The sequence below is a fragment of the Zingiber officinale genome, chromosome 6B (assembly GCF_018446385.1).
Source record: "Zingiber officinale cultivar Zhangliang chromosome 6B, Zo_v1.1, whole genome shotgun sequence".
Taxonomy (NCBI): Eukaryota; Viridiplantae; Streptophyta; class Magnoliopsida; order Zingiberales; family Zingiberaceae; genus Zingiber; species Zingiber officinale.
Window position 1 is genome coordinate 48,667,250 of NC_055996.1, and position 11,959 is coordinate 48,679,208.

General features: G+C 34.2%; 2 protein-coding genes across 2 annotated transcripts; both read right to left on the reverse strand.

Annotated features, from left to right (window-relative positions):
- Positions 1-327: 327 nt before the first annotated feature.
- LOC121990960 (zinc finger BED domain-containing protein RICESLEEPER 2-like) lies at positions 328-1,236 on the reverse strand. Its single transcript, XM_042545000.1, has one exon. The coding sequence runs from the start codon at positions 1,234-1,236 to the stop codon at positions 328-330; it is 909 nt and encodes a 302-aa protein (XP_042400934.1).
- An 8,698-nt stretch (positions 1,237-9,934) lies between these two features.
- Positions 9,935-10,699, reverse strand: LOC121990140 (non-specific lipid transfer protein GPI-anchored 5-like). Its single transcript, XM_042544351.1, has 2 exons — positions 10,337-10,699; positions 9,935-10,260 (listed from the first exon to the last, which is right to left on the reverse strand). The coding sequence occupies exons 1-2, from the start codon at positions 10,668-10,670 to the stop codon at positions 10,118-10,120; spliced, it is 477 nt and encodes a 158-aa protein (XP_042400285.1). The 5' UTR covers positions 10,671-10,699; the 3' UTR covers positions 9,935-10,117.
- Positions 10,700-11,959: the final 1,260 nt, after the last annotated feature.

The following is an 11,959-nucleotide window of genomic DNA, read 5'->3' on the forward strand; positions in this document are numbered from 1 at the left end:
TCAAAAATCCTATTGAAGAAAAACAATAAATTCATTATAAGTTTACAACTACCAAGGATAAGTCACAATCTTGTAACAATAAGTAAATATGTAAATTTAACTTACAACATTTCATTGGAATGATTATATTTCAGACTTTTCAGTTATGTAAGAACCCAATCAAAGACTATTCAAATATAAAAAAAATAAGAAAATTATTACAAAACATTAAATCACAAAATAATTGTAACATAAATAAAACATAAAAACATACATAAAATTCTTACCAGATTCAATCTCTTCAAGATAATCCAAGTCTTCTTCTACTTTAATGGGTGAAGTGTCTTTTCAGAACCAATCTTGAAGACAAATGAGAGCTTGCACTAATCGAAGAGTTAATGAACTTCTAAATGAATCAAGAGCACGCCCCCCTGTGCTAAAAACACTTTCCGATGCCATAGTAGAAATAGGAATCACTAACACATCATGAGCCATCTCAGCTAAAGTAGGAAATTTGGAGGAGTTAACTTTCCACCAAAATAAAATATCAAAATGTTCATTTGCAACCCCAACATCATCATCAAGATACCTATCTAGCTCAGTCTTAGCATCCATATTTCCACTTTCAGCCTTATGCCTTAAGTATTCTTGTTGTATTAGTGTTCTTTTGTGAAGACTTTCAATGTTTATAACTGATGGCTCAACTCTGCTAGTGGATGATCCTTGAGAGATTTTTGAAGTGACCTTCCTATATTCTTCAAATAAAGTAGTCATATACAACTTTACTTCATCTCGTATTTTCTCTCCTTTCTCTTGTCTATACATTCTCAAAAGCACAAAAGCCACATAATCAAATTTGAAACGAGGATCAAGCACACAAGCAATAAAAATCATCTTATTCATTTTTTCTGGAGCACCCCAATATTTATCAAATTTAGCTTTCATCCTTTTTGCCATCATAGCCAAAGAAATGTTATCGTTATCTGCCAACAACTTTAAAACACAAGCAAGCTCACCTATTTCATGAAAGTGAACATTTGAAGTGACATATATTGAACCTGAAACTCTCAAGGTAAGATTATAAAAAGATTCAAGAAACTTCTCCATTTTTCTCACATTTTCCCAATCACCACCTGCCAATGCACCTACATCCTTTCCATCTTCACAAACATGGGTAAGAAGATGTTCCAACAGTCCAGGATCATGAATACCATAACTTACAAAAGCATTTTCAAATTCCAAAGCAGTTCTTAACATCAAGTAGGTAGAATTTCACCTAGTAACAACATCCAAACACAAAGACTTTTTACTTGTTATCTTTTCAATTTCACAACAATCTTTGAATTTTTTTAGCCTTGCAAGAGATTGTCTAATATATCTTATAGCGTGTCTAACTCGTCTCACAGAATCTCCAACTTCTTTCAAGCCATCTTGAACAATGAGATTGACTATATGAGCCATACACCTCACATGAAGGTGTTGACCATCCATCAAATTAGTTCCCATTTACTAAATTTCTTTGACATCTCTTTCAATGTAGTATCATTAGAACTAGCATTATCGACTGTGATAGTGAACACTTTATCCAAACCCCAATCAAGCAAACATTTAGTGATCATAATTGCCATATCATCACCTTTATGGCTATGTATTGGAGAAAAATTCAATATTCTATTTTGCAATTTCCAATTTTTGTCAATAAAATGAGCAGTAAGACACATATAATTAATTCTTTGTATTGAAGTCCATGTATCTGTTGTGAGACAAACTCTTTGACATGTCTCCTTGAAGAAAAGCCTAAGATTTTTCTTTTCTTCCAAAAAAAGTTCAAAGCAATCTCTTGTAATTGTCCTACGAAACGGAATTCTAAATAATGGTTGTGTCACATTTATAAAGTGTCTAAACCCTTCCATTTCCACAAACCTAAAAGGTAATTCATCAACAATTATCATCTTGGCCAAAGCTTTCCTGCTAGCTTCTTGATCAAATCTCCAAGTGTTGATTGTTATATTATCTTTTGAAATGTTTTGAAAGGCTATTTTACCTTGTTTAGTTTCCACATTACATAGATATTTTTTACACTGTTTCAAATGAGCACCCAAAGATGAAGTACCATTTAAATTGGAATCAGTAGCATAACTTGCACCACAATAATTACATTTTACTCTAGGTGCCCCATTAGAATCATTAAATTTCTCAAAATGTTCCCAGACTGAAGATCTAGTTCTTAAAGATTTTCATTTTTTCCTAGCATCAATCGAATCCACAGATGAAGAATTAAGTATGTTATCATTTGAACCCTTGCTTTCATCGATCATACCCTCTTTTTCTGCCATCTATTAAAAATTAAGAATTTTTTTGGTATAAATCAAAAGAAAAAAAAATAAAACAATAGAATGAAACAAAACATTAAGTTAACAAAAAAAGAAACAAAGTGCTAATTATTGAAATTTAAAGTACCTGGACAGATGTGGGCCTCGAGCAGAGAATGGAGAAGTGGAGAACTCCTAGCTTCCTACTGGTAAGTGGCAACTGGCAAGGAAGAAAGCGACGGATGAAAGCTTCCTACTGGTAAGTGGCAACTGGCAAGGAAGAAAGCGACAGATGAACCTGCTGGTAAGGAAGAAAGCGATGGGCGACGACCACCGATAAGGAAGAAGGCGACATGCGACGGCTACTGGTAGGGAAGAAAGTGACGAGTGACGGATGACAACTTAGTAAAGTAAACTGAGTTGAGTTCCAAAAAACCCTAATATCCTATTTTAATTAAAATACTTACCACCGCCCCAGTGGACCATTGATAAAAAGGCCCAAAATTGGTCGGTTCGGTTTACTCGGTTTTTTGGGAACCAAAACCACAAACCGAACCGAATAACCGAATTTCAAACAAATTAAACTGAAACCGCCCGAAAAACCGAACCAAAAAAATCGATATTTTTTGGTTCGGTCGGTTTTTCCGATTTAAATTGAATTATGCCCACCTCTATCCTATTGCAAAACTAAATATGGAAAGATTACTTTTATCTATTGCTGATAATCTAGGCTGACCTTTTCTACAATTAGATGTAAAAAAATGTCTTCCTCAATGGTGATTTAGAAGAGGACTTGCACATGGATAGTCCACCGGGATTTTAGGAGAAATTCGGCTTAAAGGTGTGTAAATTAAGAAAGTCTTTGTACGGTCTCAAGCAGTCTCCAAGAGCTTGTTTGAGAAATTTACTCAATCAGCTAAGAAGCAAGGATACACTCAAGGATAAACAGATAATACATTGTTCTTAAAATTTTCTATAGAAGGAAAGATTGTTGTAATGATACTGTATGCCGATGATATTATTCTCACATGTAATGATGTGATTGAAGTGGAAAGACTGAAGAAATTCTTAGTAGTTGAATTTAAGGTCAAGGATTTGGGAACATTAAGCTATTTCCTTGGTATGGAAGTCTCTCAACGGAAGTGATATCTTGGAGGAAACATGAATGAGTGGTTGCAGACCCACAGAGACTCCCATGGATCCTAATATAAAACTCTAGGAAAAAGAAAGTGTTCCTGTTGATACCAGTAGATACCAAAGGTTAGTTGGGAAACTAATTTACCTATCTTATACTCGGTTAGACATTGAAGGACACCTTGAGGTTATTTATAGAATTCAGAGATATTTGAAGACTACTCTTAGAAAAAGTCCAATTTTTAAAAAGACTATTCAAAGAAGTGTTAATGTATTTACTAATGCAAATTGGGCATGATCAATTAATGATAGGAGATCTACTTCAAATACTGCACCTTTGTATGGGGAAACCTAGTAATATGGAAAAATAAAAAACAAAGTGTTGTAGCTAAAAGCCTAAAAGTAGTGCAAAAGCTAAGTTTAGAGCAATATGTCATGGAGTCTGTGAGGTGTTGTGGATATACAGAATACTTAAAGAGCTCAAGAAATCCATAGAACTTCCATTAAAGTTATATTATGATAATAAGACCGCCATAAGCATTACTCATAATCTCGTCCAACATGATGGAATGAAACACATTGAGATTGATCGACATTTTATAAAGGAAAAAAATTACATTTATACCTTCCACCCAACAAATAGTTGACATCGTGATGAAGGAACTTGCAGGAGTTAACTTTGAACAGTTAATAAGCAAGTTAGACATGATTGATATTTATGCACCAATTTGAGAGAGAGCGTTGGAAAATTAAGAGATCTTGATTACATAAAATTAGAAAATAATCTTTGAAAATCAAGAAATAATCTTTGAGATAATCAAGAAAGAATCTTGGGAACTCAGGAAATCATCTCTAATTTTAATAATTGCCAAGTCTTATGCTTCCATTTTTACTATTTTAGTGCTTTGTATCTTCTATGTATTGATGTAATGTCTAGTTGAAAAATAACAATAGCAATTCCTCTTCTTCCCCCTTTTCCCCTCAATCTTCCCAGTTTTCTTCAATTTGCAACCTTCATCTCTTCAAAATCAAGCTGACCAGTTCTGAAACATTGCTTAGAAAATAAAAAAGAAATGAAATATATGATGAATTCTAAAAGAGTTGAATGATATTGATGTCAACGATGCTTTAAAAACCTGTTTAGTAGGGAGTAATTGGAGTTGATAAATGTTCTTGCATGCTCTTTATGGAAGAAGAAAACACAACTCACTGCCTAAAACTTTAAGCCTCATACTCCGATGAAAATAGCTTCTCCTGAAGCCTGTCTCCAAATAAATAAGTTAAATATGTTGTGACATAAAAGATGAATAATTTAGATTTCTAATGTCTAAGAACTTGTTCCATAAAATGTGAATAAGGAATCTACACAAATTGTAAAACTATGAGAGTCGTCAACTATCTTTGATTCAACCTCCATTGCCTTCTTCAGCCTTTATTCACTAGTTATGATTGACTCTTCATACTTAATTTCATCAATCTTTATTTCAAGAGAACTCACCAAGGCCGACATTTTTAAGAAACAATCACTTTTGAGTTAACAACATTAAACTAGTAAATTTGCCCACAACCAATACATATTTCCATATCCAAATGCATCTAAAACCCAACTAAAGATATTTTCACAAACGAACTATCTGAGGGAGAACATTACCAAGGTTATCTAGCCTTAAGCTTCTCATTCTCATCTCTATGCTTATCAAGAAGAGCAGTGTCAATAACAGGGACCTCTTTAATGACAGAAACATTTTTAACAGCCTCACGCTCTTTCACCAACAAAGCTTTCATTTCACCAAATTTTTGTTGCATCTCCTATAGGGCTGCTTGCAATTTTTCATTTTCTGTGTCTTGGTTTCCTCAATGTTAGCCTAACAAAGAAAAGGCACCCTCCAAGTCAAACTTTAGAAATAAAGGATCAGAAATATATCAACATATCTCTATATGAATGGTTTTACGCATATGAAAGTGTGCTTTCTTAATTCTTTTACCAATATCTCCAGAAGTTGAAGCATGAGATTTATATACCATTGAAGAAAGGTTCACAGGAACTTAAATTCACAAGACGAATATTGCGAAAAATAAAGGGATGCAAACTCAAAGTTGTTGTACCACAAATCTGAGATAGAAAACATTTCAAAATCTACACAGTTTAGTTTAGTAATATGAGAGAGATTTCACATTATAAGCAAATCTTTCTTTGATTACCATATTACCAAACATCAAAAACATGGAATAAAATGGTATTTCACTACATCTGATTTAATTTTCAGAAAATATAAACATCATAATTTTTATCCTCATGAGTTTCTCCGGCTGCAGGCGCCAAGTGAGTTCCTCAACTTGCTTTTCTAGTTTTGTTTTAGCAGCTTGAAGGGCAATTGTTTCTCGCGCAGCATGATTGAAGAAGAATAAATTAAGAACATGAAAAAATAAGGTTGGAACCTAAGAACGGAAAGCCACAAGTTTACACCGCATATGGGGCATTCACAATCACTTGTACACTCCAAAAAATAAAAGTATTTTTTTTAAAAAAAAAATCTAGATAACATTCTTTTCCTTGAAGGTAAATGCAGCCAAAATTGTGTTAGAACATTTGTTACTTATGTCACAAATGTGAATCATAAGAAGATGCAATCAAAAGAATGAAATATTTTCAATTAAAAAAAACATGAAAACATCCATTCGATGAACATAAATCAATCTAAATATTATTAATCATGACACGAAGAGGCAATGTACGGATGACACTTGGATAGGTACACTAACTAACTTTATGTACTTTTGTCATTCCGTAATATGATTAACACGAAATGCCTCAAATCACAAGGTATAGTCATTTAAATACGGTCAACCTCGACAAGATAATATGTGAAGTTCACTATAGTAACTAAAAAAGATTAATTGATTGATTTTCCATACATTTTCAATTTCCATAGTTTTTGTCTAGCAACCCTTCCTCTTCGAGTGGCAAAAGGTAATTCGTTCACCCCTAACATCCCTATCAACCTATTCCTAGATCAACATGAGAAGATAAATCACTACTTGTCAACTTAAGACAATTCACAATGGTAGGTACAGCCGATTGAGAATGACAACCTCTGCATATAGCTCCTATATGTATTGTTCTAAAAAAGATTGGTATATATATATATATATTTATTTATTTATTTATTGTTCTAAATTTTGGGATGGTACCACATGTATATGTATTGTTAGTTCTCACGAGCTTAACTGAATTGGTAAGTAATTATTAGTTTACCACATGAGGTCTAAGAGTCAAACTATAAATCTTTGTAATCCATATTTCACCCCTTCCACTTACCATTTAGTTATCATAATTTACTTATTTTGTGTTGATCTAGAACAAACTAACAGACATATTAGGGATAAATGTAATAATCTTTTGTCACTAATATATGTATTGTTGACTTTTTAGAAGAATAAAATCTCTATGAGCCAAGTATGACCCTACTTTCCTCTGAATTAAATCTACAGATCTTGCCAATATTTTATTCCTCATGGCATCAAGCGCGCTCAGCCATCTTCCCAACTTTAAGAAACACCTGTCTCCCCTATATATTTGAAAGTTGGAGTCAATATTTTAGACACCACACCCTGATGTCAAACTCAATAATGTCAATAATTACTTTTTGCTAATCTAGTGTCACAATTGAAATATACATCACCTAAGTCATAGTTATTGCATTTTGTTCAAACTAGCAGACACAGACACTTTATTTCATTCTAAACCAATTGAACAACAAAAGTTTCCAGAATCACATTCCATACAATTTATGGTAAAAGTGAAACATAGCTTGGAGACCCCGCACTACAAAAAAATAGAATTATCGATGAAAATATTCGTCGAAATATGCACATACCGACATATTATCAATGGAAAAATATGTGTCATTAGAGAATTTGTCGAAAACGAGTTTCTGATGGATTATGTGATTCCGTCATTAATATTTTAACGACAGAATTTAATTCCGTAGGTAAAGACGTTGAAAATACTATTCCAGCAATCGGGTTCTACTGACGGAAACACAATTTCCATTGGAAAATAACAAACCCTTAACACTAGCCAATTCATGGTTTTACCGACGAAATTTAGAGGTTTCGTCGATAGTCTATCGAAATACAGAAGGAAAACACTGTTTCCATCGACGTTTATTTTCGATAATCACCGATGGAATAGGTTGCCCATTGATATTCTGTCGGGAAAGTAAAAAAAATCTTAGATTCAATGTGTTTACACGCTCTACCTTGTTTAAAATTTTCAAATATGCAAAAATCATCACAGACAATGACATTATACATACAATCCACACATAGAAACAGATTAAATATAATCCACTCACATACATCATTAATACGGAAAATGAGATTAGTGTTACTAAACGATAAGTTAGAATTGTTCAAGTTTACTGACAGTTATTATGCAGGAGATCAAAATGATAGAAGAAGCACTTCAGGTTATGTTTTTATGTTGGGCACAGGAGGCGTATCATGGTCTTCTAAGAAGCAACCAATTGTCTCCTTGTCAACTATAGAAGTTGGATTTATTGTTGCAACAACTTGTGCTTCTCATGGCCTGATTGAGAAGAATTTTGGAAGAGCTTTAGCTCAAACAAGTTGAAACTACTATAGTTTTTTGTGACAACAACTCAGCAATCAAGCTCTCTAAGAATCTTGTGCTACACGGCAGAAGCAAACATATCGATATGAAGTATTATTTTTTAAGAGATCTCAACAATGATGGAACAATCAAACTGGTTTATTGTCGAAGTGAAGATCAAGTTGCAGATATACAGACCAAGCCACTCAAGTTGGCTACATTTGTAAGATTGCGTGGTATACTTGGAGTTTGTTTACGCACTGCCGTTTTTCTTTTAACACTAATCTTTAATACATTTTATCCAAATAAAATTCAAATAAATACAAGAGAAAGAAAGACAAGAGAACTTATCCAAATAAAATGTATTAAAGATGAATGTAATAGGGTATTACTAAATGATGAAAAATAAAAGAGCAATAGAAAAAGTATTTTCATCCATTTTTAATAAATTAAAGGTTTAGATGACCAATTTATTTAGGTAATTTAAGTAGCTTAAATGAGTATAAAAATTTAAATTTTTATCATAAAATTCAAACTTCAGAAGTATAATAAGTTTTAAATGTGATGCACAATGGAAAAGTCATTGGACCAGATGATATTTCGATAGATGTATAGAAATGCATAAGGAAACAAGTTATTGAATGACTTACAAAATTATTTAACATGATATTAAAATAAAAAAAAAATATTTGATCAATGGAAGATAAATACTCTAATTTTCTTATATAAGAATAAGGGAGAAGTATAAAATTACGTAAATTATAAGGGTATTAAACTAATGAGTCATACCATAAATTTTTAAAAAAAATAATAGAAAAAAGATAAAGAAAGAAGATCACGGTGATCGAAAATCAATTTAAGTTCATGTTTGAAAGGTCGACAATAGAAGTTATACATCTTCTTAGACATCTAATTGAAAATATTGGGAGTAAAAATAAGATATATACATGATATTCATTGACTTAGAAAATGCTCATGATATACTCCTAAGAGAAATTATATGGAGAAATCTAGAAAAGAGAGGTGTTAGTATAACATATATTGAATTAATTAAGGATATATTCGAGGTTGTAATGACCAGAGTAAAGACTTCCAATAAAGATAGTGTTACATCAAGGATCAACTCTAAGTCTCTATCTTTTTTTACTAATTATGGACGAACTCACTACATACATTCAAGACAAAGTACTGTGGTGTATATTGTTTGCAGATAATATTATTTGGTAGATGAAACATGTGAAGGAGTAAATCCTAAACTAGAATCATGGCGGTAAATACTAGAAGGTAATGGTTTAGGTTTAGTAGCATAAAAATAGAATATATGAAATTTAAGTTTAGCAATATAGACGTAATGAGACAATTGTTAGGATAGGAGATGACGAGTTATCCGAAACCGAGAGCTTTAAATATTCAAGATCATTTTTGTAAAACGATGGAGGGATTGAGAGAGATGTCTTGTATAGAATATATAAATAGGATAGTTGAAATGGAGGAGAACGTCGAGTGTTGGCTTATCCCCATAGCTGGTAATCCCAAGTGACTTAATGCCTTGGTATTCAAAGTTAGCTTGACTCATCCAAACTCATGGTGGCAAAAGGCAACTACGCTCATCCCCAGCGCTCCCACTAACCCATTCCAAGGCCAACACGGAGGAGGTAAATCACGGGTGAGTACTAGTTTTTGGAATAGTGGTTGACGCATGAGGGATGCATTTACCGTGGGTATACCGAGATTTGAATCCTAAATCTTATGGTGGAAGTATTTCATATTCTAGCTACTAGGCCATCCCTAGGGGAGGACTCATCTAAACTCATGACATGATAGAACATCGACTTGGACCAAACCACAAATCCTATGCACTTTCCTATTTGTGAAAATTAATAAGGATTCTCTATGAATTAATAATGTCTTATTTATTTCAAAATGAAAAAGAATGAGGGTACATATTTATTAATGCTCATGTCTTCATCGACCAAGACCAGTACAAAAATGAAGACAATACCACTCAAACACCGCAGAACAATAACATAAAATAGACATCCATCAATGCAATATCGCAGCTCAAATGACTACCCTCTCAAAAGCCAACCAGAGGATACACCGCCGCCGCCAGCAGAGACACCAGCAAAGGTAGACCGACTTCGACCGCGTTCCCATCCGACGTGGGCAAGCCCGGAGGTGGAGGCGATGATATCGGAGGCGATGCCATCGGAGCATTAGCTGCAGTGATTTAGTCCATGGAACGTTAGTATATATAAGATCAGACAAGTGTACCAGAGGAGCTTAATTATCTTACAGTTGCACTGGCTCAGAGGAAACTGGACGCTGCAGGCGGCGGGGAGCCCAAACGCCTGCGTCTGGTTCACGGTGATCCCGAACGAGGGGGCGGCCGCGATTCCGGAGGTGATGAGGGCGCAGATGCACTGCGGGTCGGACTGCACTGCCGACGAGAACAGCGAGCAGCATTGGCTTGATGGGGTGGAGACGTTGCCGGTGATGTAGTCAAGGCAGGGAGACAACCTCAAGACGACCGGCGTGCAGGAACTGAGCTGCGCCCTGATGCCGGCTGGCGAGAGCACCACCACCGCCATCGCTGCGACAAGAAGGATTGCTTGCATGTTCGCTACCATTTCTGATGTTCCTGAAGCAGAGAGAAGGCATGGTTTAACTTTATACACGGGGAAGCTACCTTTCCTTCTCATTGACGAAATCTCATGATCCTTTTCTCCTGTACTTTGTTGACAAATTTGTAGATTATTCGAGGAGAAGTCGTCAGACGAATGCTCCTATGGAATTGGTGACGATTCTTGGAATACCGACCATTTTGTCAACATATTGGAAAATTCTAACGTTCAATGGAAGAAATAGAACGCTGGTTTGCAGTATCCAGTACACCTGGATGTTGTTCAAAGTTTGAACTTTGAATTCAAGGAAATCGTCTCCAGAAAGAAAAGCAATGTTCAATTTTGCTACTGCGTGTCTGATCGCACATTGAAATAGATTATCACTATTTACTCGGGAAGATCATTCAAGTTGTGTATATACACTAGTTGTTTATTAACTCACGCGATTTCTGAATATTGCTTGAGGATGATGCCAACTCTTAAAAAAATGGACAGGTGGCTTGCCAATGATGCCAATTTTCATATAAAAAGAATACAATAGAGTCATTTGAATGCATGATCTGATAGAAAACGATTGATGGTGGGAAGGAGAGAAATAAGAGGGAATGCAGCTGCAAAAGAGAGGACAGTGCATCTTTTTATCCACAAATCAGCAGTGGGGAAAAGAATGGTTAAGTGTTAGTATTCGAATTTGTCCTAGTGTTCCATTATAACTTGTTGAGCTTTGCTTTTGTTATAGATATTTCTTCAAATATCCCTCGTTGAAGGGTTATTTTAAAAAAAAAATAAAACTGAATGTTAGAAAAAACAATCAAAGTCAAATGATAATTAACGTTCGTTTTTTCCGAACGTTGGGCAATGTTCGTTCTTCCCCTATATACATCATTCCTTGCATCTATTTTCATCAATTCCACACTCATTGCATATCAAAAATTTAGAAAACAATGAATAAAAATTCCAATCATTATTTTTGAGATTTGTTCAACTCTCCAAATATCGATAAAAATTCTAATGAATAAAGTTCTCAAGTTCGTACTAATTTTTTCAATCCTCAATTTCTATTTCCCACTCAACACCCATCAAATTTCCAACCATTTCCAAATCCACTATCATATTATCATAATTTCTAAAGTTATCCAAATTTTTCGAGTGGTGACCCAAATTCTTCAATCATTATATTTCATGCAAGCCCCAGCTCATGGAATTAACCCGTTTCAATCACCGAAGATTCAATCAAATGAATCGAGAAGAGCTAGTATTGATGCAATTGACAGTGATAAAGGTATAGAAATACC

Bases quoted from the DNA above. Each gene is read 5' to 3' on its own strand.
- LOC121990960 (XM_042545000.1), bottom strand. From the start codon at position 1,236: ATGTTAAGAACTGCTTTGGAATTTGAAAATGCTTTTGTAAGTTATGGT.
- LOC121990140 (XM_042544351.1), bottom strand. From the start codon at position 10,670: ATGGTAGCGAACATGCAAGCAATCCTTCTTGTCGCAGCGATGGCGGTG. The intron at 10,261-10,336 runs GTAAGATAATTA...AAATCACTGCAG, and splicing joins TCCTCTGAGCCAGTGCAACT to CTAATGCTCCGATGGCATCG.